Source organism: Halichoerus grypus, chromosome 15, assembly GCF_964656455.1.
Source record: "Halichoerus grypus chromosome 15, mHalGry1.hap1.1, whole genome shotgun sequence".
Classification (NCBI taxonomy): domain Eukaryota; kingdom Metazoa; phylum Chordata; class Mammalia; order Carnivora; family Phocidae; genus Halichoerus; species Halichoerus grypus.
In genome coordinates this window covers 50,764,239-50,787,876 of record NC_135726.1, presented here as the reverse complement: position 1 = coordinate 50,787,876, position 23,638 = coordinate 50,764,239, and the positions used below count along the sequence as shown (strand labels likewise).

General features: G+C 49.4%; 1 protein-coding gene across 1 annotated transcript; it reads right to left on the bottom strand.

The window, feature by feature from the left end:
* Nucleotides 1-5,586: 5,586 nt before the first annotated feature.
* On the bottom strand, nucleotides 5,587-20,252 carry IGSF23 (immunoglobulin superfamily member 23). The gene is made up of 5 exons (XM_036093644.2): nucleotides 20,189-20,252; nucleotides 12,936-13,262; nucleotides 10,309-10,581; nucleotides 8,056-8,209; nucleotides 5,587-5,620 (listed from the first exon to the last, which is right to left on the bottom strand). Exons 1-5 carry the CDS (start codon nucleotides 20,250-20,252, stop codon nucleotides 5,587-5,589), a joined length of 852 nt encoding a protein of 283 aa, XP_035949537.1.
* Nucleotides 20,253-23,638: the final 3,386 nt, after the last annotated feature.

Here is a 23,638-nt window from a genome sequence, read left to right as displayed (position 1 = left end):
GCCCAGGATAGTGAGAATTCAATTTCCTCATTTCTATTTTTTTTTAAAGATGTATTTATTTATTTGAGAGAGAGAGAGAGAGAGAGGAGAGCGAGCTCGGGGCAGGGAGGGGCAGAGGGAGAGGGAGAGAATCTGAAGCAAACTCCCCGCTGAGCTCAGAGCCCCAGACTCAGGGCTTGATCCCACGACCCTGAGATTATGACCTGAGCCGAAATCAAGGGTGGAACACTTAACTGACTGAGCCACCCAGGCTCCCCAACTTCCTCATTTCTAAAATGGACCTAATAATAGCATCCACTTTCCAGGGTTTGGGTTAATAAACAGGAATGATGCAATAAAACACTTTAGCATAAATAATACCTTCTAGGGACATGGTTGCTCTTGTTTATCATCTTAATGTGTTCTCCAGCACAGCTGACCCCTTCCCCAGGAAGCCCTCTTGGACCCCCAGGCTGGATCTGGAGGCCCCTCTGGGCTCCCACATCCCAGCCTGGACTACTCTGGGTTGTCACTGCTGGGGATGGTTCTGTCTCCCCCACTGGATGGTGAGCCCTGGGAGGGCAGGGCTGCAGCTGCTGTGGTCAGCCCTGGGTCCTCAGTGCTACCCAGCACAGGGCTCTACATGGACCAGGGGCCGGAGGAAGGCATGTTGGATGAATGAATGCATGAATGAATGAATGAATGGCTTTAGCAATTATTTGATCTGACTGTTATTTGTCTGTTAGTCCTCTTTCCCACCTTAGCACATACAATTATGTTTTCTGTCAATACTGGAATTTAGAGGAAACTTACTTATAAAGTTGTGTGTGTATGTGTATGAGAGAGAGAGAGAGAGAGAGAGAGAGGGAGAGTGCAAGCTTGAGAGCTTGAGGAAGAGAGTTTGGGTGTGTTCCAAGAGGGAAGAGATGGTGGGGGGAAGCAGGGAGGGCTGAGGACTTCAGTAAGGAATGGGCTGGAGTTTTGGATTTTGGAGATGGAGTCTTTGAACTCTGTGAGGGCAAGAGGCCATGTCTGTCTTGTTCTGGGCCATGTCCAGCATCTAGTCACACAGAAGATCCTCAATAAATATTTGTTGGGTTAATGAATGAACAAGATGTTGTTAAAGTAGCCTAGGAATCTTGCTGTGCCTCTATAATTGTGGATCATGGTATACTTTGGGCAGGTCTTGAACCGGAAGTAAGTTCTTTTTGTCCCCTTCTGGGGGACAGAGAGTCTGACTCATTGCTGGTAAGCATGGGAGACAAATATGAGACTGATGTCACCACTCTATTCCAGGCTCCCGGGAACATCAGTCTTGACACTTGATACCAGCTCCTTCCTGGGGAGCATGGGTGGGTTTCCAGAACTCTCAGTAGACTTAGAGTAGCCACTCCAATCTATCAAAAATGGTAGTTGAGGGCGCCTGGGTGGCTCAGTCGGTTAATCGTCTGCCTTCGGCTCAGGTCATGATCCCAGGGTCCTGGGATTGAGCCCCACTGCTTCTCTCCCTCCCTCTGCTGCTCCCCCTGCTCGTGCTCTTGTCAAATAAATAAATAAAATCTTTAAAAAAAAGTCGTAGTTGAGGAGGAATGCACCCTGGCAAAATGGATGTGAAAATGGAGAGGAATTATGGCCAGAGGTTACAGCTAGAAATTCTATCACCCTTCTTCCACTTCTTCCTTCTTTGATTCTGCCTGTGGTCCTCAAGACAACCGATATGGCTGCCTGGGATGTATGGAATGCCTGGAGAGAGGAGGAAAGTTCCAGGTTTTCTTTGTTTTTGTCTTCTACCTGGATACAAAGTGTGTGGTGTCTACACAGTCACAGAATAAGAACAGGTGTGAGATTCTTAATTTTCTTATCCTGCGTCTCCTACTTTTGACTAGCACTTTCCACCCCCTTGGGGGGACGTTGGGGTATGATTTTGCTTGTTCTCGGCTCACATTTTCACTGTGGCCCAATTCCTCCACACCTACGTGTGGTCCAGGCTCCCTCCTAGTCATGCAAGCTTTGTTTTACCAAGTGTCATTTAAATCCTTGACTTTATTGCGTAAATCTTAGGGTTAGATGTATCCATGGGTATTAGACGGGCTGCAAGGAACCACGGAATTAAGGCAACAGTGGCCTAAATAAGAAAGAGGGGTGTTTCTTCTTTCATGTACAAAGAATCCAGAGGTATTTAAACAGGGCTAGCTGGATGGCTTCATGAAGTCTCTGGGCACCCATTTTTCAGTGGGGTGTTGGTAAATTGGCTCTCTCCAAAAAAACCCCCCCAAAAACCCAAAAAACAACACAAAACCTGATTTCCATGGTGAGCCTGCTGGAGCAAGGTTCGTTGAGCACATACCATGTAACAGATACAGATCTTGCTATCGCAGATCTGACAATCTAGCGGATGGGATAAATATTAAATATTCACACCAATAAATACTTAACGACATAATGTGGTTAAACGCCATTAAGCAGAACAGTGCTCGGACAGAGTTCCACCAGCAGACTGAATTTATAACAGGGGTCGTCAGGAGGTCTCTTTGAGGAAATTTGCCCAGTTTATCTTTAGGAGTGGGGAGGGACTTCACAAAAATTCTCAGTTTTTCCAACGGGCAAGGGAAACAGACTAGCTACAGGCCTGGCCGGACGACAGCTTGTTTGGGGGGTGGTTGCAGTGTCATTGCTGAGACCTGGCCAGATTTGGTGCTGCAAGAACTTGTCACCCTGCAAGCAGGAAATGACTAACTTCTTCTTTAACAGTGGAGGGAAAAGGGAGGAGAGAAGGGGGTGCAGCGGGATGCCTTAGGTGACAAAGGAACTGGTTAGATATTAGGGATTTCCAAGCAAATCTGAACCCTTGGACAGACCAGGGCAAGGACCCCAGAGTCAGTGATCTACACATATGGGTGCTGGGGGGGGGGGTTATTTATTTTTAACAATGAGGAGTTAGAGTTGCACTGTCCAGTACAATAGCCCTAGCCACAGGTGGCAATATAAATTAAAATTAAATTGAGTTAAAAACAAGTAAAAATTTTAGTTCCTCAGTCACACTATCCACGTTGCAAGGGCTCAATAGCCACATGCATTGGATGGTGCAGATATAGAGCATTTCCATTACCACAGAGACTTCTATCGGACAGCACTGGTCTAAGGCACGTGTTTTGGAATTGGGTAGACTCGAGTTGGCATCATGCATGGTTGTGTTGCCTCAGGTGAGTCACTTGCCCTTTCCGAGCATCACTTTTATCCTGTGTACACGAGCAAAATGACCACTACCTGATACAGTAGGTGGGAGCTCATGAAAGTAGGGGAAGGGGGCCCTGGCCACAAGGAGCGAGCAACAGGAAAGTGCGGTGATTGGAAACAGAGCCAGGCAACCTGGCTTGGAGAACAGCTCCACCTTTTGCTACCCATGTGACCCTGGGCAAGTCACTTACCCTCTCTCTGAGCCTCCCCTGCTTTGTCAGGAAAATGGGGGTGGATTCTCCTTTCCTCAGTGGGTTCAGTGAAGATGATATGACCCATGAATCACCTAAGGTATGTGGTATGGGGGCTGACACAGAGACAGCCCTTGGCAGACAACGTTTGAACTCAGGTCTGCTCCTATTACTGCTAATCATCATGACGTGACAGGTGGCTTTTTGTTGGTCACAAAAGCACTGATGTTCCTCAGATGTTAGATGCATCCACGCCGGAGCTTCATCCATACTCCTTTCCCCTCAGCCTGCCATCTACCAGGATTCTCCAACAGCTCAAAATCAAGTGGTCAATCTTATTTACAAATGGGCCATGGACTTCTGAGGGTTGTAACCACCTCCCCCACGTCTCTGCTCTAGTTTATTTTTTTTTTCTTTTTTGAAAAGGAGCAAAAATAAGCTGCATGTGTAGAAGACATTTTGGGGTGTCTGTCCAGTTTACAAGGCAAAACCTCTCCTGTTTTCTGGGCAACGAGCCCCCACAGACAGGGCTAAGCCCATCGAACTCTGCTTGTACGAATCCTCCTGGCCCCCATCCCAGCCACAGGAATGGGACCACAGTTGACACCTGACCCAAGTGAGACAATCAGATGCCTTCTCCAGGGGTTTTGGGGACAAGGCGAAGGGATTCTGTGGACTTAGAAGTTATGGGATTGAGTCTTTTCCCACGCGGATGGAGAAACACTGAGCTCCCACATGCAGAGAGAGACAGAGAGAGAACTGTGGAATCCCATGTACCCAGAGAAGAGGATGACAAGGGGTGAGGGCTGGGGGCCGAGAGGGGCAGCAAGCTACTGCCCTGCCCTGGTTCCAGCAGCGTTCCTGTTTTCTGATCACACACTGGCTTCGGTGGGAGCTTGAAAAAAATGGCCACGGATTCTTTCCTTTTCATCAAGAGGTGTTGTCCATTTCCCACCCCTCAAATCTGGGCTGGCCACGTGGCTGGCTTTGGCCAGAAGAATGTGGCAGAAATGATGATGTGCCATTCTTCTTCTTTTTTTTTTTTTTTAAGATTTTATTTATTTGAGACACAGAGAGAGCACGAGTGCGGGGAGAGGCAGAGGGAGAGGGAGAAGCAGACTCCCTGCTGAGCAGGGACCCCCCCCACCAACATGGGGCTTGATCCCAGGACCCCAGGATCATGACCTGAGCTGAAGGCAGCTGCTCAACCAACTGAGCCACCCAGGTGCCCCAGAAATGATGATGTGCCATCCTTAACCTTGGCCCTAAAAGGCATTGCCCCTCTGCTCTCACTCCTGGAATCCTGCCTCTGTCATGTGAACAAGCTTGGGTCGGCCTGCTATGAATGATAGATGATGTGGATGACAGGTTAATTGTTCCAGACAACTGTCCTAGTCCAGACAGCCCCTGGGTAACTGCCAACTCATCACAGGTGCATGAGTGGGCCCAGCAGAGACCAGAAGAATGGCCCAGCTGAGCCCAGCCCAAACTGATAACCCTGCAGACTTGTAAGCTAAATCCATGGCTGTCTTTTCAAGCCATTAAATTTGGTGGGGGATAGTTTGTTACACAGCAGGTGCTAACTGATACATCCTTGGAGTTTTGGAAGTCTTCCTGGATCCTTGTATTAAATTCCTCCTTTTGTTTTTTTTTTTTGTTTTTTTTTTTTTTTTTTTAAAGATTTTATTTATTTATTTGAGAGAGAGAGAATGAGAGACAGAGAGCACGAGAGGGAAGAGGGCAGAGGGAGAAGCAGACCCCCTGCTGAGCAGGGAGCCCGATGTGGGACTCGATCCCGGGACTCCAGGATCATGACCTGAGCCGAAGGCAGTCGCTTAACCAACTGAGCCACCCAGGCGCCCCCTCCTTTTGTTTTTATTGACCCACTTAAGTGAGTATCCTTTGCTCTCAGCCCACAAATTTTATGAAATATGGACCGCTCGTGTAGGTGGTTTCCAGGGATTTGGTGAGCTGGGCAGGTGGGACACTGGCAGCTGGGGAGAGGGAGAGAAAGGCAGTCTTTGGGACTCTCAGCAAGATGAGAACATCCCAAAGACAAATGATCAGGAGGGAGGAGGTCTCATCTGGAGCCCCCAGGAACTTCATCTTGTCCCAGCCCCAGGATTCTCTTGCTGCCCTTCCCAGCATCACCTCTGAGGCTGACAGACAAGTGCCCACTTCAGCAGCATATCCGTATTCTTTGTCTGTTAGTCCTATAATGAGAGAGAGAGAGAGAGAGAGTGAAATCGTCATCATCATCATCACCATCACCATCATCATCATCATCATGTGGCTGACATTTTTTGAAGGTTTACCATTGCCAGGTACTATTTGCAGTGCTTTACTCCTGCTATGTATGTAATCTGCACACTTTCCCTTTGAGGTAGGAATTACCATTATCCTTGTTTTACAGATAGGGTAGGAGGTTAGTTAGCCTGGCTTCAGGGCCCAGGGCCTTAACTGCAAACAACAGGGATCTCTTTTGGCCCTTGGTGGGTGTGGTGGGTGTGTGTGGGGCTTCCCCTCAGCCATACCCCTCTTTCCGGAGGACTCCTCCTCCCCAACGGGAGGGACAAGACAGCCACGCCTGTCCTCATGACCTCATCTCCAAGGTTGCCATGATTAGAAGAGGCTGGTTCCTCCTGGCTGCCGTCAGCATCCATCTGTCCGTCATCATACGTCTTGGCCAAAATTGTGGGAGGACAGGAAATGACCCCTCCTGCCTGCTCGTGGAGGCAGGGACTGGATGTCTCATCCTTCCCCTCTAAGAACATGATTTTGGATTTGAATCTGGGTTTGGTTCAGGGTCAGCCATTTGTCAGCTGTGTCCCTGGGCAAGGTGAGTTTCTCTGGTTTACTCACTTGGAAAATGAGAACAAGAACGTACCCATCCCTTGGAGTAGCTGTGACTTGAAGGCTCTTGGCACTTACTGAGGGCCCAGGAAGTTGCAGCTGCTACAGTGAGGAGGAGGATGCAGGGGATTCAGGCAGTAGCCTGGCCCTGCCTCACCCCTGGAAGGTTCCACATGGGACTCAGGGACTGGAGACTTGGCCCCAGCCTCTGCCAGTTGATCCCCAAGGCCTTTGCAAACCATGTCAGCTTGCAGTACATAAGCTATGAAGGCTTGTGTTGTTATGGCAGGAGAAGAGGCAGTTGAGGTTAGGGGCGAGAACTAGGAATGAGGCAGGGTTCTGGGTTTGAATTCCTCTCTAGCTGTGGGGTCTAGGGCTAGTCACTTCTCTCTGAGCCTTAGTTTCCTCTTTGACAAAAACAAGATTTTCTCTCTTATCCACCACCGCCCCTCCCCCTTCCCCCCAACACCTGCAGAGCTCTTGTGGACATTAAGTAGAATAATGTTTAGCAAGCACATAATAGGCGCTCAATACATGGTAAGATATTACAGTATTACAGTAATAGCTAATACATCTAGGAATGAAATGCAAGTCGGATATAAGTCAGATCCCATCCCTCCTCTGCTCTAAACCCTCCATGGCTCTCATGTCACTCAGAACAAAAGCCAAGTCCTTATGTGGCCCGCAAGACCTTACACTTTCTGTCCACCCCCACCCCCATTCGCTCCCTGATCTCATGCCCTATTTCTCTTTCCATTCCTCACAGCACTCCAGCCATGCTGTCCTCCTTGCTATTGCTTGAACACACCAGGGAAGTCCTACCTCAGGGCCTTTTGCCCTGGCTATTTTCCCTCCTGGCTATGCCCTTCTGCCAGACATTCACTGACATCCATCCCTCCTTTGCTCAGTGTCTTTGCTCAGATGTCACTTTCTTGGGGAGGCCTTCACTGACTTAATTAAACCCTACCCCACCCCAACCCTGGCCTTACTTCCCAGCCTTACTCCACTGCTTAGCACTCATCATTATCCAACATGCTATCTATATTTTACTTGGTCGGGGCACCTGGGTGGCTCAGATGGTTAAGCGTCTGCCTTCGGCTCAGGTCATGATCCCAGGGTCCTGGGATCGAGCCCTGCATCGGGCTCCCTGCTTGGCGGTGAACCTGCTTCTCCCTCTCCCTCAACTGTTCCCCCTGCTTGTGCTCTCTCACTCTCTCTGTCAAATAAATAAATAAAATCTTTAAAAAAATAAAATAAAAAAAAATATTTTACTTGGTCATCACGTGAATTGCTGGTGTCTCTGACTAGGATGCAAGTTCCTGAGGTCCAGGACTCCGGCTGCTATTCTCAGGGTTTCCCCAGCGCCGGCAGGGTGTGCACTGGATTGATATGTGTAGAAGGACTGAATACAGCACTGACCACATGCCGGGCACAGGTGTGGATGCTTTAGAAATAGTAGCTTGTTTCATCCTCACAACAGCCCCAAGGATGGCATTTTGCAGATGGGCAAACTGAGGCACAGACAGCGGGAGCAACTTGCCCATGGCCTCACTGTGGGTAGGGAATAGAGCCAGGATTCGAACCTAGGCAGATGAGCTCCGGAATCCTTTTCTGTCTCTTTGTTCCCCGGTGTCACTTCGGGTGCATGCGTCAGGGGTAGGTATCCTCCTCCCTGAGTCTAAAGCTTCTTGGATGAGGCTGTTGGTTGGGTTTCTGTCTTGCTGCAGAATGAGCTATGTCTTGTGGGGGCTGAGCGGATGTCAGGCAGTGGACAGAGGTGAAGGGCAGCACATACCTTATGCTCTGGAAGATGGTGAGGCTTATGCCCCCTATCAGCATCATGGCCCCTATATTTCCAGCCACGAGGAGGCCTATAGCAGCTCCTCCTGACACGGTGAGAACGGGGTCTGGCTCGATGGGCTCAGCGTCTGTGGGATCCACGTTGTCTTCTGGGGACCAAGAAGGGGCAAGACTGGGGGAGCCATCCTCCCTCCACACCGCCGCCTCCCACCATTTCACCTCCTGAGCGTGTCTTCAGTCTACCCCCTCCTTCCCATCCTCTGGCCTCCACCCCAGCCTCCTCCTGGATCTCCTGCCCCAGTCCCTCCCCCTCCCACCTCCCCACCCCTAGAAGCCAGAGGGGTCTGTGGAAAGCTCAAACTTGACCCTGTTCGTCCCCAGCTCAGAACCTTGCTGTGGCTTCCCAGGACCTGGGGAGGAAGCATCCTTCATTTTGGCTTTTGAGGCCCTGCCACTCGGCCAGCCTCAGCTCTCTCTCTCTCCCTACCTTGTTAACTTAGTTCCACAGGACTCTACTCAATTTCTGAGCTCACCTCTCTCTTCTACCTCCTGGCCTTTGTACCCCCTAGAATGCTATTTATGCCATTTTCCTCCCCTTGGCCTGGATAATTCCTATGTATCCTAGTACCAGCTCAGATGTCCCCTCCTCCAGGAAGCCCTCCCTGACCCACTTGCTGGGTCAGGTGGCTCCTTGGCTCCCCCACCCCAGTCTTGCCCACTCTGGTCATTACTGTTTGTGGACGGGTCTGTCCCCCACCAGTCTGTCCCCCACTCAAACATTACTGTTTGGGGCCAGGGCCAGGGCTGTCTCCAGAATGTCCCCAACACCACCCAGCACGGGCTGGTCATGTAGTAGGCAGCCAATAAACATTTCCAGAATAGTTGATGGACGAATAAAGGGGGACCTGAAAGTCATTCTCAATGAACCTATCAGAGTCACCTGCTGCTACAGGATTTAAACTTTTTTCTCCCAGTGAATCACCCCCAAACCAAATCCTGAAGCTCCTACTAGAGCCTGGCTGGGAAGAAATGGCAGCTCTCTGGGACCCAGCCAAGCCAGACTTTCCATCACCCTTGCCTTTTCCATGCTCTGGACCTTTGCTCATGTGTTCCCTGCTGCCCAAGTCCCTCCCCTACTTCTCTACTGGCCAGGTCCTCTGTACCATTTTAGCTGGTTCCAGGCCTCTCGTCCTCCATGCATAAATACACGAAAAATAATATTCATGAGGATAGCTGCTATTTAAAGGACCTGCTTTCTTTCTTCTTCTTTTTTTTTCAGTAGGCTCCACGCCCACCGTGGGGCTTGAGTTCACGACCCCAAGATCAAGAGTCTCATGCTCCCCCGACAGAACAAGCCAGGTGCCCTTTAAGCACCTGCTTTCCAACAGGTGTTCTGCTGGCCTCATTCATGTATTATTTCTGCTCCTTATGACAATCTTGCAGAGGTATACACAGTCACCCCCATTATACACAGGAAGAAACAGAGGCTCAGAGAAGGGATGTCACTTATCTTAAGTCACCTGGCCAGGAAGGCACAAGGGCGGGAATTGAATCCAGGTTTAACCAGCTCCTAGACCACTTTCCTGATCCCAACAGGCTGTTCTTGTTACTGCCCCCTGAGGCTCCACACGTGCCACCGCATACAGTAATAGTCACAAAATTAATAATAATATGGATAATGGTAATTGCAGCCACGATACTAGCTCATGCTTTCTGAGCACTCACTCGTGTCCAGTAACACTGGGCTCTATTATTTTAAGCTGTTCACCTCCTTATCTCATTGAATGCTCACAACTATACTTCAGGGTGGGCGCTATTATTTTCCCAATTTACAGATGAGGACACTGAGGCACAGAGAAGTCAAGGCAGGGGTCTAAAGTCACACAGCTAGGAAGTGGTGAAGCCAGAATTCAAACTCCAAAGCCTGTGCTCAGAACCACTCATTATCACCTGCATTTTTTTTTTTGCAGGTATGTGCTGAGACCTAGAGAGGTTAAGTTCACACAGCCAGCCAATAGTTGGAGCCGGGATCCAGATCGCTGGCTCCAGATCCTGAGCTGAGCATTTGTTCGAGCTCATCTCTGTGAGCTGCAGCCTCTGTAAAATGGGCTAATAATCCCCACTCTGCCAGGCAGATGGAAGGACGGGATGACATCTTGGCTGGAGAGGGGCTCAGAGTGGACCGCTCTGTAGGTGGCTCAATGCAACCAAGGATGCAGAAGTCTGGGGTGGGGGCGGGGGGACTCACGCGGCAGCGAGAGGGTCACAGGATAGGAGGAACACTGTCCCTGGCTGTTCTTGGCTGTGCACACGTAGGTGCCCAGATGTTCCAGGGACAACCTCCGGATGATCAGCATAGCCCCAATCTTGTAGGGCTTCCCGTTGAAGGTCCAGTGCAGCACGGGTTTGGGGGTGATAGAAGAAGCCAGGCACTCCAGGATCACTGAGTAGTTGAGGTCACTCTGGATAACGCCCTCGAAGACATAAGGGAATGTCAGCAGCATCACTCCGTTGGAGCAGGCTGTGCAAACAGAGAGCAAGGCCACATGGATGGAGACCCCTCAAAGAGGCTGAGCACTTCTTTTGTCCAACACAGGGACATTCATTCATTCATTCATTCATTCATCAACAAATGTGTTTGGAGTTCCTGATTGGTGCCCAGTGCTGCTCCAGACATGGAGCGTGGCAGAGCTGTTGGCGCCCCCACCCCAGCCCCTCACCCTCACCCTCACCGCTTCCAACTGCCACATTGCACCTGTTGCCTGGGCACTTTCTCCGGCTGCCAGAGCCTGCTCTGGCCAAGGTGGAAGCAGGCCAGAGAATTGGGAGATGGGCACAGCCAAGGCACTACGCGATGACTGGCATGGGCTGGTATATAAATATCCCAGCTGCCCAGCCCTCAGCTGGCCCAGGGTGAGGCTGAAGAGCTGGGAGGAGTGGCTGGATTCTGGATTAGTTTGAAAGCAGAGCCCACAGGATTTGCTGATGGATTGGAGAGAAAGAGAGGAGTCAAGAGGGGGTCTCCAAAGGCTCGGGACCTGCGCCTGGCTGCTGGGAACCCTCTTTACAGAGATGGGGCATCCATAATAGTTCTCTTTCCAGGTTAAAGACTTGAGGTCCAGGGGTTCTTAGGCTCAGGCTTCATGGTCAGAGAGAGGCACAGCGAGTATTTGAGCCCGCAAGTCTGATGTCGTGGTGAGTGCCTGGAGCCTCCACACTGAGCTGATTTCCAATTTCAATGCAATATGATAAAGTGAAAAGAACTTTAGCTCAAACCAAGAACCCATGGAAGGCTTCCTGGAGGAGGTGGTGAATCAGCTAAGCCTGGCAGGAGGAGAAAGAGCCCACCAGGTGTAGAAACAGGAATCAATGTAATATCCACTTGGATCTGGCTCTTACTAGAAGCCAAACACCATTCCAAACACATGCTAACTCATGGCTGGTTATGAGTGAGTGAGACCCATCCATGCTTGGACGAAATCATTTGGAAAGTTGTAATCAGGGGCTCCTGGGTGGCTCAGTCATTAAGCGTCTGCCTTCAGCTCAGGTCATGGTCCCAGGGTCCTGGGATCGAGCCCCGCGTCGGGCTCTCTGCTCAGCGGGAAGCCTGCTTCTCCCTCTCCCACTCCCCCTGCTTGTGTTCCCTCTCTCGCTATGTCTCTGTCAAATAAATAAATAAACTCTTAAAAAAAAAAAAAGAAAGTTGTAATCAGCATTTGAAATGTGACATGAGCTATAATATGATAGAAAATATCAGAATGCATTGCTCATAGCAATAACTGTTATTTTATGACATGTGTCTTACGCGTGTGTGTGTGTGTGTGTGTGTGTATACAAGTACACACCAGGTCATGATGTGAAGTTCATTTCTCACTGTGGGTCATGATTGAAAAAGCTTGAAAAACACCAGATTTACTCACTGAAATCCTCAACACAACCCTATGGGGTAGGTTCTACCATGAGTCCATTTTACAGATGAAGACACTGAAGTACACAGATGGGAAGTACCTTTGCAAGGACACAAGGCTAGTCACTGGTGGGGCAGCCACGTCTTTGCAAGGCTGTCCTGGTCTCAGAGGCTGCACAAGCTCCAGGCTGAGCATGGCACGGGCACGGGAGGTGGGGGAACTCTCCCCACCTTTGGTACCCTGAAGATGGTGCTGGGCTAGAGAGGCCGTGGGAAAGGAGATAAGCTCCAGGACCATAGAGAGTCCTGTAGAATCGCAGCTTGGCCTTTTGCTTCTAGGTGACCACAGGCTATTGACATCACCTCTCGGTCTTAGTTCCCCACCTGTGCAGTGGGGTTGGTGCTCGGAGCATCTGCTTTCTTGGGTCGTTGTAAAATCCCCTGTGTTTGGTACGTAGCGAGGGCTCAGTAAGTTGCAGCCTGTCTTTCCTGCTTTTTGGTGTTTACTCCAGCTGGTCTCTCTAAAGGAGAACTTTCTCCCACTCTTCACGGGGCAAACTCCTGATCGGCTTTACAGGTCCCAGCTCGGATGGCCCCTCCTCTGGGGAGCCCTACCTGTCTCCTAGGCTAGGTTCTTGCATGTCCCTGCCCACGAGCCCAGCCCCACCCAGGACAGAGAAGGCACTAAAAAAGGATTTGATGCATATGTAAGAATCAGCGTCGGTAAGTGTTTTGTTGAGTGGAAATCTCAGGCCCCGCATGGTCAGCCCCGCATGGTCAGCCCTGCAGACCACCAGCTCTACCTGCCTTCCCAAGTCACACTGAAAAGCCAACAGCCTCGCATGGCCTGCACCCCCTCTACGGTTCTGCGCACAATTTCTTGTGCTCTCCAGATCTCTCTTGCCCCTCCAGCCTTGCCCACGCCGCTCTCTCTGCCTGAGAACTCCGTCCCTCTCGGCCCCACTCACCCTGGCCAAGTATCTGCTCTGTCGCACTCCTGCGTCCTCTGCTGGTTTCCAGCACTGTGTCTTGAGCTGTTGCATTTCCGATGATCAGGCTGCTTTGGGTGTCCAGTGTCTCCTGGCCGATGTGGTTGGGCCCTGGGAAGCCCTCAGGGGAGAAGATCATGGTTTCTGGCCGGGCCTTGTGCCCTTGGAACCAAGAAGTGGAGAGAACACCATTCGGGCTTCTGGGGACAGGCAGGCGGGCACTGGCTCCTTCGGTCAAGGGGTCTGGAGATGTGGGGGCGGGCAGGTCCAACGAGGCAGAACAGGTGCAGGATGCGATCAGGATGCCTTGGAGGGTGTGGGAAAGGAGAGGAGAGAGCAGAGGGAGCAAATGGGACCAAAGGTGAGATGATGCCCCAGCAAATAAACCTTCCCGAGCTGGCGAGGAGTGTGGCACATCAAGAGCTGATAACAGTGATAATGACAGAAATAGTGTAAGGGGGGGCGCCTGGGTAGCTCGGTTGGTTAAGTGTCTGACTCCTGATTTCTGCTCAGGTCATGATCTCGGGGTCCTGGGCTCGAGCTCCATACTCAGCAGGAAGTCTGCTTGAGGATTCTCTCTCTCTCCCTCTTCCTTTGCCCCTCCCCCTGCTCACTCTCTCTCTCTCTCTCTCAAATAAATAAATCTTAAAAAAAAAAGAAATAAAAGGGAACATTCACTGAGCACCTCCTACAATCCAGACACTGTTCTAAGCAATGAACATATATTATCTTACTTACTCCTTCATCGACCCCACCAAGCACACATTATTCAGGGTATCCTGCAGATCCATTCTCTGACCTCTGCCCTGCTCTGCTTCCTGAAAGGCTGACTTCTTTGAGCTGCATCATCAGGTCCCCATGTCTTTTGCTTCGGGTTGGCTTCTGCCAATGGGAGTGACCTTGAGGTAGCTGGTCCCACAGCTCCCTCCCTGCTCCATCAACATGGGTCGGCTCTGTCCCTCTAATAAGGCTGCCGTTGGTGTCCCTCTCCATACACCACTGTCTTTGGGTTTTGGGGGTCTGCTCTTCCGCTTACACGGCTTCTAGCACAGAGGAAGTAACGGCTTTCTGCTGTGGCTAGTCCCTGGGTGTTGCACAATCTCAGGTGGGTTTACCTATGTCCTGCCTACACCTCTGCAAATAGTCCCTTTATTAACCCCCGTCATTACTCCTTTTGAGTAGACCATTTCCTACCTCAACCCTGAGTGACACAATTATTATACCCCCAGGAGGACTGAGGAAATGGAAGCTCAGAGAACTGAAGACCATTGTCCAGGATGTCATAGGTGATAAAGAGCAGGGCTGTGAGCCACACCCAGGCAAGCAAAATTCTGTCAGTAAAGTAGACTGGTGAGTGTGCCCCACCATCCCCAGCTGCTCTCACTTCCTTTAATTAAATTTCCACGTGGCTTAATGCTTGCAGTGAAATCCTCAGGGTCTGGCTCCAGACCCTATGCACTTACCCACCCCACTCTTCTGCCTCTCATTGGATTGATGGCTGTTGCAGTAAGAACACAAGGTCCAGCCATAAAAGACTGAAACACCTGAGATGAAAATGTAAAGAACTTCAGCCAAGTGGAAAAAAACAAATACCACCCACCAAGTCAGAAGAACAATGACATACCAGGAAAAATGATTTGCAACAGATCTCACAGACCAAGAGCTTATTTTGCTAATATGTAAAAAGCTCTGAGATATCAATAAGAAAAATATCAACAACCTAACAGAAACATATACAAAGGATATGGGTAGGCCATTCATAAAATAAAATAAAAATAAAAATAAAAATAAAATAGAAATGTCAAATATTCAGCCGTGCTCATGGTAAGAGAAAAGCAAATTATTATTATTATTTTTAAAGACTGTATTTTTATTTGACAGAGAGAGAGAGAGAGAGATCACAAGCAGGCGGAGCAGCAGACAGAGAGAGAAACAGACTTCCCGCTGAGCAGGGAGCCCGATACAGGACTCCATCCCAGCACCCTGAGATCATGACCTGAGCCGAAGTCAGACACTTAAATGACTGAACCACCTGGGTGCCCTCCATATCCTCTGACCCTGAAATTAAACGTCAGGGAATGTGTTCTACAGATACACTTTCTCAATATAAAATGACTAACGGGCAGCGTCATTTGTCACACCTTAGTTATAATGGCTAAAGATTGGAAATATCCAAGTGCCCGTCCATAGGGAACCAATTTAATAAATTATGGTCCATTCACACAGTGGAACGATACACCTGTACAAAAGGATGAGGAAGAACTCCGGAATGGCATGAACTGAGAGGTAAAGATCTCCAGAGTATGTAGTTAAGTTACAAATGCATGCTGCTGGATAGTTCTTATGGTATGCTACCTTTGGTGTAAAAACGGGAGAAAAGTAAATATATATTTGCATTTCTTATAAACACACAAAGAAACCCTGGAAGGATGCACAAAAACAGTGGCTCTGTGTGTGATGGCGGGGAGGGAAGGCTCAGAACTGGGTGGGTGGATAGGACAGAGACTTCACTCAAGGTCTTTTCTATATCTTTGAGATTTAAACCTTGGTAATATACAACCCATTCAAAAATTGAGTAAAATTTGAATAAAGGAAATAGGAGAGCATAAATGTTCTCAATAGTCTTTCACACACACGTGCACACACACACAAATGCACACACACCAGAATGTAAGATCCGGAATTGGACTGCCAGCGTGCAAGTCCCAAAACTTATTAGCTCTGGTGACTTTGGGAAAATTACTTATCCTCTCCGAGCGTCAGTTTCCTTATCTATAAAATGGGAATGATGATGCCTTCAGTGATTTTTCAACTGGGGATGATTTGCTCCCCTCAGGGGACATTGGCAATGTCTAGAAGTCTTTCTGGTTGTCATGACGGGGGGTGGGGGAGGTGCTACTGGCACCCAGTGGGTAGAGGTCAAGGAGACTGATCAGCCTCCTACCATGCTCACGACAGCCCCAGCAACAAGGAAGCATTGGACCCCAAATGTGAGTAGTGCCGATGTTGAGAAGCCCTGGTCTAATGCTTATAAAGGGCGCTTAGAACAGCGTACCAACAAGGTGACTGCCAAATCAATGCTTGACATTATATTTATAATTATCATCACTATTACCATTCTTGCTTCTGTAATTGCAAGTCCTTGGGGTGCTGTAAATATGTCTTTTAAAGATTAAAAACAAAAGCAATACAATAAGTGGTTACATTCTAAGGATCAGAAATACCCACTTACAGAACAAACGTGAAAACATCAGCTCTCTCCTGGAATGAGAAGTGGTAGCGGGGGTAATGACTCCCAGGGCAGCAGCACCAGATACAGACAGTGCTGGGCTCTGGAACCGGCTGTGACAGGTCGCAGAAGGGCAGCTTCTGGGGGAGGGGGTCAGCTGACACCCCATGCTGGCTGTGTGCCAGGGACCGTGCCAGGTTCTCCCAGCCACGACCTCACTGGTCCCCTCTACAACTCTGAGGTCAGCACTAGTCTGTTTTATAGGCAGGGAAACTGAGGCACAGCGAGCTTGAGTCTCAGAGCCAAGGTCAAAAGTGGAGAGCTGGGAGTTGTCCCATTACAGGGCCTTCTGGGTGGGTGAGGGGGCCTCACTGCCCTCCTTGTACCTCCACTGGTTTTATCTCTGAGTCGGCAGCTGGTGTCATTTTTCTTTTTAAAAAGATTTATGTATTTATTTGAGAGAGAGTTGGGGGGAGGGGCAAGGCGAGAGAGAGAATCTCAAGTGGCCTCCCCGCTGAGCATGGAGCCCCACGTGGGGCTCGATCTCACGACCCTGAGATCATGACCTGAGCCAAAATCAAAAGTCAGACACTTAACCGACTGAGCCACCCAGGCGCCCCTGGTGTGACTTTTCTATTCCCCTGCCCATAAGCCTTCTGTGGCTCCCCAGTGCTCTCAGGACACAGCGCAGATCCCCTCGCCTGGCACCCTCCTACATCTCCACGCTCTTCTCACCACTCTTCCCTCATTGTCTGCATCAGGCAGACCGAACTCAGTGCAGTTGCCCTGGCCTCCGGGCCTTTGCATATGCGGGTCCCCCTACCTAGAATGCTGTTCCCCCTAACTCTTCATCTAGCTGTGATTCCAGTTTCAGCTCAGGCACCCCCGTTCTGAAGCCTTCCCTGACCCTCAGGGATGCTTGGTGATAGACGCTACACTTGTGTCGGGGCAGGGACCTCAGGAGATGGAGTGATGGAAGCTCTAGCCGCAGAGTGATGGGAATAAACGGGACCTGCTCAGGGTGTTGCTTTTTTATCTTGACGGAAAAAAAATTTGCATTCTTCCCCTTTTATGAAACAAAGGGCACAGGGATGCAATTTGCATAAGCGACGCCACCTTTCTCTGAGCTCTTACTTCGATTTTGACAGCTTTGAAAGGGCCTTCCCTGGCCAGCACCTCCCCAGCTTCAGACTCAGCCCTCTTCTTTGGGCCCCCACATTCCTGCCCTACCCACTGGGGGATGGGTCTGTCTTCTCTCTGGCCTGTGAGCCCCAAGAGAGCAGGGCTGGGGCTGTCTTGGTCGCCGCTCTGTCCCCAGCACCACCCCGCACAAGCTTGGCCCCCAGCAGGCGCTCAGGAGTGTTTGTTGAATCAGTGATTGAAGTAGAAGATCTCAGGTCACCCAGTCTGCATTCGGGGATGGAGTTCTGACTCTGACACCATTGCAGGTGCCTGGTGATTCAACGAGTGTCCCCAAGGCACCTTAAGAAGACCTCACATCTTGGCAACCCTTCCTCCAGCTGCTGTAGAATCACGGTTTCACTTGGAGACTTTGAGGCCACTAGACCCGGGTTCATAACCCAGACTCTGCCACTTATTATTTCTGGACTCCGAGCCTCCGTTTCCCCGCTCATCAAGGAGGGTGGTTGATAGCAATCATTTCACAAGAGTGCCTGAGATTCTATGAGATCATGAATTTTCAGGGCTGAGGGCAGTCTCATTTAGGTATTATATAGATTTTATATATATGTGTGTGTGTGTATGTGCACATATATTTTAAGCCTGTGGGATGAAGGATGGAATTTCAGAGCTGGAACCATAGAGATAATTCAGAACTCTTCGGTTTTGGGAGCGTGGCTATTTCAGTCAGGGACACTTCCTCAATCAGCAGTTATATATATACAGACACACGCCAGATGTTATACTTGACTTCTCCCATGCTCTCAAAATTTCCACAGAGGTACCAGGGGCTGAGAACAGAACAGCAGCTGCCAAGAACCTTCATGCCCAACTGAAGTCTCGAAAATGGATTACAGGTCACCAGCTCTGCCAGCACCAGCCTCTTGACCCCCCGCCAGGCTGTGGGAAGGGAGAAGAGGGGAAGCTCAGAGTGAGGTTTTCTGGGGCAGAGTTGAGAATGAACTGGGAGTCCCCCCCCCCAGAGGGAGGAGAGGGGAGGCCTGGGGCTTTCTTCCTGCCCAGGCCAAGTGAGGGCAGCTCCAAGGGAACCTCTCCCGGAGAGCTAGAAATGTGTCCCCTGGAATTTGCGGGAACTTAGACCTCTAGGTGTCCAAGTGAGGGATGGAGTGGAAAGGGCCTGTGGGGCAGAGGGAACAGAGGCTGGAGTGGAAATGACCCATGCCTCTAGCATTCCGTGTGATGACAAAGGTGTCCTCGTGTTTCCCATGAGGCAGTGGTGGATGCCTCGCCAAGGAGCTGGCTGGAGGCTGTCTGGCAAGGCCCCTCATGGGACAGGGCTCCCAAGGGCAGACCTTGGCAGAAAGAGGCTGGAGGGAGCCAGGAGATGCTGGTGAGCCTCTAGGGGGGCCCAGTTCATGGAGCCACAACAACATACTCTGCAGTGACGAGGGTCCTCAAAGTGCCCCCCACCCAGACGGATCCAGCAATGGTGCCTCAACCACACAGAAGGGCTTGACTCCACCTTACAAGTAAAATAGCCAAGTAGAAACTTTCCTGCCCCCTTCCTGGCCTTCCTCCCCTCTGCCCGTGGCCCTGAGAGGGCCACAGACCACATCTCTGGGTGGGGAGGAAGGACACAAAGAGAAACAGGCCGAGGCCCACCACGTCCCCCTAGAATCTTACTGCAGTCGGACACGGGCCTCAGCTGGGGATGAGGCGAAGCTTTAAACCGGGTGGAGTTTGGGGTTTTGAAACTACACGGAAACTGACCTTTTTAAGACCTGGAAAAGGAGGCAATTCATTTACTTTCTGAGAGGTGCATGTGTGTCATCTCTGGAAAGTGTGGTCTTGGTGGTCAGACCATCTGGGTTCAAATTCTCCCTCTGCCATTTCTAAGCTGTGTGGCCTGGGGGAGGCACACAACCTCTCTGTGCCTCAGTTTCCTCCACTATGAAGTGGGGATCATATAGCCCTTACCTCATAGAGTTAAGAATTAAATGTTACTACATGAAAGCTCTTAGAACAGCCTGGCATGTAGAAGAAGTCAGTCATATGACCTCTTGATATTATGACTTGTTATTTTATAATCATTATTATTATTATTTAAGATTTTATTTATTTATTTGAGAGAGAGAGAGAGAGCATGAGCAGGGGGAGGGGCAGAGGGAGAGGGAGAATCTCAAGCAGACTCCCCACTGAGCAGGGAGCCCGTCCCAGGGCTCCATCCTAGGACCCCAGGATCATGACCCAAGCTGAAGGCAGATGCTTAACTGACTGAGCCACCCAGGCACCCCTATTATTATTTTTTTAAAAAAGATTTATTTATTTATTTGAGAGAGAGAGAGAGACATGCGAGTGGAGGGAGTGGCAGAGGGAGAGAAAGAATCCTCAAGCAGACTCTGCGATGAGAGTGGTGCCCCAGGCGGGGCTCCATCCCACAAGCCATGAAATTGTGACCTGCTCTAAAACCAAGAGTCCCACACTCAACCGACTGAGCCAGCCAGGCGCCCCTATCTTATTATTATTATTTAAAAATTATTATTAGATGTAGATAGCTGGGGTGAGCCAGGGAGTTTGGTGAAAAAGGGCTGGGGGGGGGGTGGTCCTGGTCCTGAATTCTGATTCTACCCTCACCAGCCAGCGATCTTGGACAGGTGACTCTGTCCCTCTCTGAGCCTCCCTTCCTTGGTAAAAAGGGTCAATAGCACGGCCTCTTGGGGGGACTTCAAGAGCTCTTGTGCATCTTTCAACTGACTAGAGGCAGAGCTCTGAGAGGGGCAACTCTGACTTGGATAGAGACTCTCCCTGGGGGTGTCCTCTCCCTGTCCCCAACCTGTGGGTGAAGCCACTGTTCCTTACGCACCTGTTAAAAGTAGCCTCTTCCAGGCAGGGCTGTGGCCGGGTCCGGCGTCCAGAGGACACCTCATGCCTCGTTTTGTCCAGGCGCTGCGCAGGGGAGGTGGCCCTGTCAGGAGTGGGGCCTCCTAGACCTCAAAGTCAAGTACGCAGCTTTGGCCCCGCCCCCCGTCCTGGCCACACCCCCCGCTTCCCTGCCTGGCTCCTGCTCTCGGCTGGGAATTCACCTCCCCGACCTGCACTCTTCTCTAGCACCGGGTTTATGGTAGTGGTGGGTGGGGAGCACGCAGGGGCGGGATTCTGGGAGAAGGGGTTCTAGGGTTTCGCTTGTTCCCTCTTTGCCCCCGCCCCCTTCCAGCCCTCCTGGCCTGGAGAATGATGAAGATGGAGGGTGGGGCGGAATTGTCCTGCTTCTGTCACTTCACATCAGAGGAGAGGAATGGCCAAAGGTCATCAGGTAGGAGGTGGCTGGGGCCTCGCTTGCCTCCTGACTTGGCTCCAGACTCCGTGACTATCAGCTCTGAGACTCCACGTTTCTCCTCTGTAAAATGGGGATGTTGATAATAGTGCCTGCCTCAGAGTCAGAGGGGCCCATGGACATCAGATGCCCAGCAGAGTGCCTGGCATAGAGTAGGTGCTCGATGAATGGCAGTAGTTATTAAAATAATGCGAAGTATTGTTATAGGTATCCAGGATGTCCTGGAGGCATGTTCAGAAGCCCTTTCTCAGGGCCTTGCTCCTACTATATCCTGAATTTTGGATTCTGGAAGAACAAGCCACAAAAACTTCTTTCTCTCATCCTTTGGACCCATTATTTCCTCCTCAATAATTGTATTGCTCAAACAGCTGGCGTTTATTGAACACCTACCATATGCCAGGCACAGCACTTGACCTTTAAGAATTGTTGTTTAATTGAATCCTCATAGCAACCCTGCAGGGTCAGTCTGATCATCTTCTTTTTCCAGTGGCTCACAGAGGCTAAGTAGTTCACCTAACCTCGTACAGCTATTCACAATGGCTTTTGTCAGTTCTTGGAGAGAGTCACCTCAGGGCCTTAGCACTTGCTGCTCCCTTTTCTTAGCACCTTACACAAGTCAACATATAGCTGATTGCATCTCATTGTTCCAGTCTCAAATCAAATAGCAACTCCTCCAAAGGACCTTCCCTAATGCCTGTTACAGGGGAAGCCCCAGCTTCTTGCTAGCAAAGCACACTGTTTTCTTTTCTTTCCAACATTTACTACTGTCTGAAATTATTCATTTCTTTGTCCACTTGTTTATTATCTGTCTCCCCATCCCCACACCCACCTCTCTAGAACATCAGGAGGGAAGGATTTTGTCTGGCTGTGTCCACAGTGTCTAGAACAGTGCCGGGCATATCATGGGTGCTCAATTAATTTTTTTTTTTTAAAGATTTTTTTAAAATTTATTTGACAGAGAGAGAGTGAGAGCAGGAACACAAGCAGGGGGAGTGGGAGAGGGAAAAGCAGGCTTCCCACGGAGCAGGGAGCCTGATGTGGGGCTCAATCCCAGGACCCTGGGATCATGACCTGAGCCAAAGGCAGATGCTTAACGACTGAGCCACCCAGGCGCCCCTCAATAATTTTTTTTTATAGTGAATGAACAATGTGTAAGTGAGTGAGTGTCATGGGAATGTTGGAATTTGAACTCCTATCTGACTCAGCAGCTCATGCTTTTCCCTCCCAAAGAGGTCCAGGTTTCTACCCTGGGGCAAAGTTTCACACACAAGTGTTTGAAAATAGTCATTATCAAGTTACTTGGTAATATCTTTATTAACATTACCACACTGCCTTTTTTTTTAAATGATTTTTGTGAAGGCTTGCTGGGGCAATTAACCAGGCCAGGGGACTACTAGTGGGTGATAAGCAAATATTTGCAACACGATTAATAACCGTCTGTGGATGAGGAGTCTGGCGTTTCAGCTTATCCAGCTTTCAGGCTCTTTTATTGGGGCAACAGCATCTGGAGTTTGCTTTGGGGGAGGGTTGGGCACGTGACCCTAGCCTAGCGATAAAAGCATTTCAACCCCGTGCCTCAGTGAGAGCTAGACACACCACCAACACAGGCCCAGGAAAAGCAAACAGAGGTCTTCTATTGGAATTCTGGGGAATAAAGCATTTTCTTTCTGTCTGGCTTGCAAAGCTGAAGGGACCTAAGTGTGGAGCAGCTGGGGGCCCTCTTTCTACCATGAGTAGAAAAGCAGCCTAGAGTGAGGCCAACGCATAAGAAAGCATGGCAGAGTAGATGGACAGATTTCTGATGACATCATTTAAACACCTAGACCCATCTGTGCCTGAAGCTGGCCCTAATCTTTCAGCTTTTGTGTCATCTGAGTCTATATGTTCCCCTTGATCTTTCTGGAAGTTTGATTTGCGATTTAGTTACTTGCTTCCCAAAGAACTCTGATGGAAAGGAAAGGTGAAAACAGAGCTTTTTGAGAGCATGTGATTCAGGATCTAGTGGAGACTGAGGATGGGTAAGGGATGCCTTGGGGGAGGAGGAGGATTTAGCAGGTCTTCGTATCCCAAACCTCAGCCTTGCTCATACCACATCTTAATTCCTTCCATATGTACACCGCATCTGCACTTTTATTTATTTATTCAATATTTTACTTAAAAACAACTCATCTAAAATAAGCTTGACTCAGTTTTTAAATAATAACACCCACAAAAGTACCTCCTAATAGGCTACTTGCATCAATGCAGATGACAGCAAAAATATAATGATGAAAATGAAACATATCTGTCCACATAACTGTGCAAAAAATTTTGGTGTGTCACTGAAAGAACATGAGCCCTGATCTGCAGCACAACAATGTGAAGATACTTACTGCTGAACTGTACCTTAAAAATGGTTAAGACGGTAAATTTTGTGTCCTGAGCTTTTTTTAAAACCACCATTAAAATTTTTAAAAATTATTTAAAGAAGAAGAGAGAGAGAAGAAGACAAGGAGCAATCATATACATAGCTTGCCTTTATGGTCCAGTCAAGGTAGGATGGAGTTGAAATCAACCCTTGCTGATACTCCAAGAAATAGCTAAGTTACATTTGCAGAAATCATAACAAACCATCATCAAGTCCATAGATAACTTGGGGAAGGGATTAACTAAGTAGGAAAACAGAATACAAATGGCAGATATAACATCTAATGAGTCACTTCTCTTTCATTAGAGTCAGATAGCTTAACCAATGGAGCAAGTTCAACCTGGCTAGTGATGTCATGTGGATATTATGTAGGCCCTGAAATGATATGATAAGAAGGGAACTTCAAGGAGAAGAAGAAGAAGAAGAAGAAGAAGAAGAAGAAGAAGGAGGAGGAGGAGGAGGAGGAGGAGGAGGAGGAGGAAGAAGAAGGAGAAGAAGAAGGAGAAGAAAGAAGAAGAAGAACAACAACAAGAAGGAGGAATAGGAGGAGAAGAAGAAGAAGAACAACAACA

What these genes read in the sequence shown, in the direction of transcription:
- IGSF23 (XM_036093644.2), bottom strand. Translation starts at nt 20,252, where the DNA reads ATGAGGTGTCCTCTGGACGCCGGACCCGGCCACAGCCCTGCCTGGAAG. An exon ending in GAAGAGGCTACTTTTAACAG is followed by an intron (nt 13,263 to 20,188) that starts GTGCGTAAGGAA and finishes ACACCCTCCAAG; the next exon opens with GCATCCTGATCGCATCCTGC. An exon ending in ACCATCTTCCAGAGCATAAG is followed by an intron (nt 5,621 to 8,055) that starts GTATGTGCTGCC and finishes CTCTCATTATAG; the next exon opens with GACTAACAGACAAAGAATAC.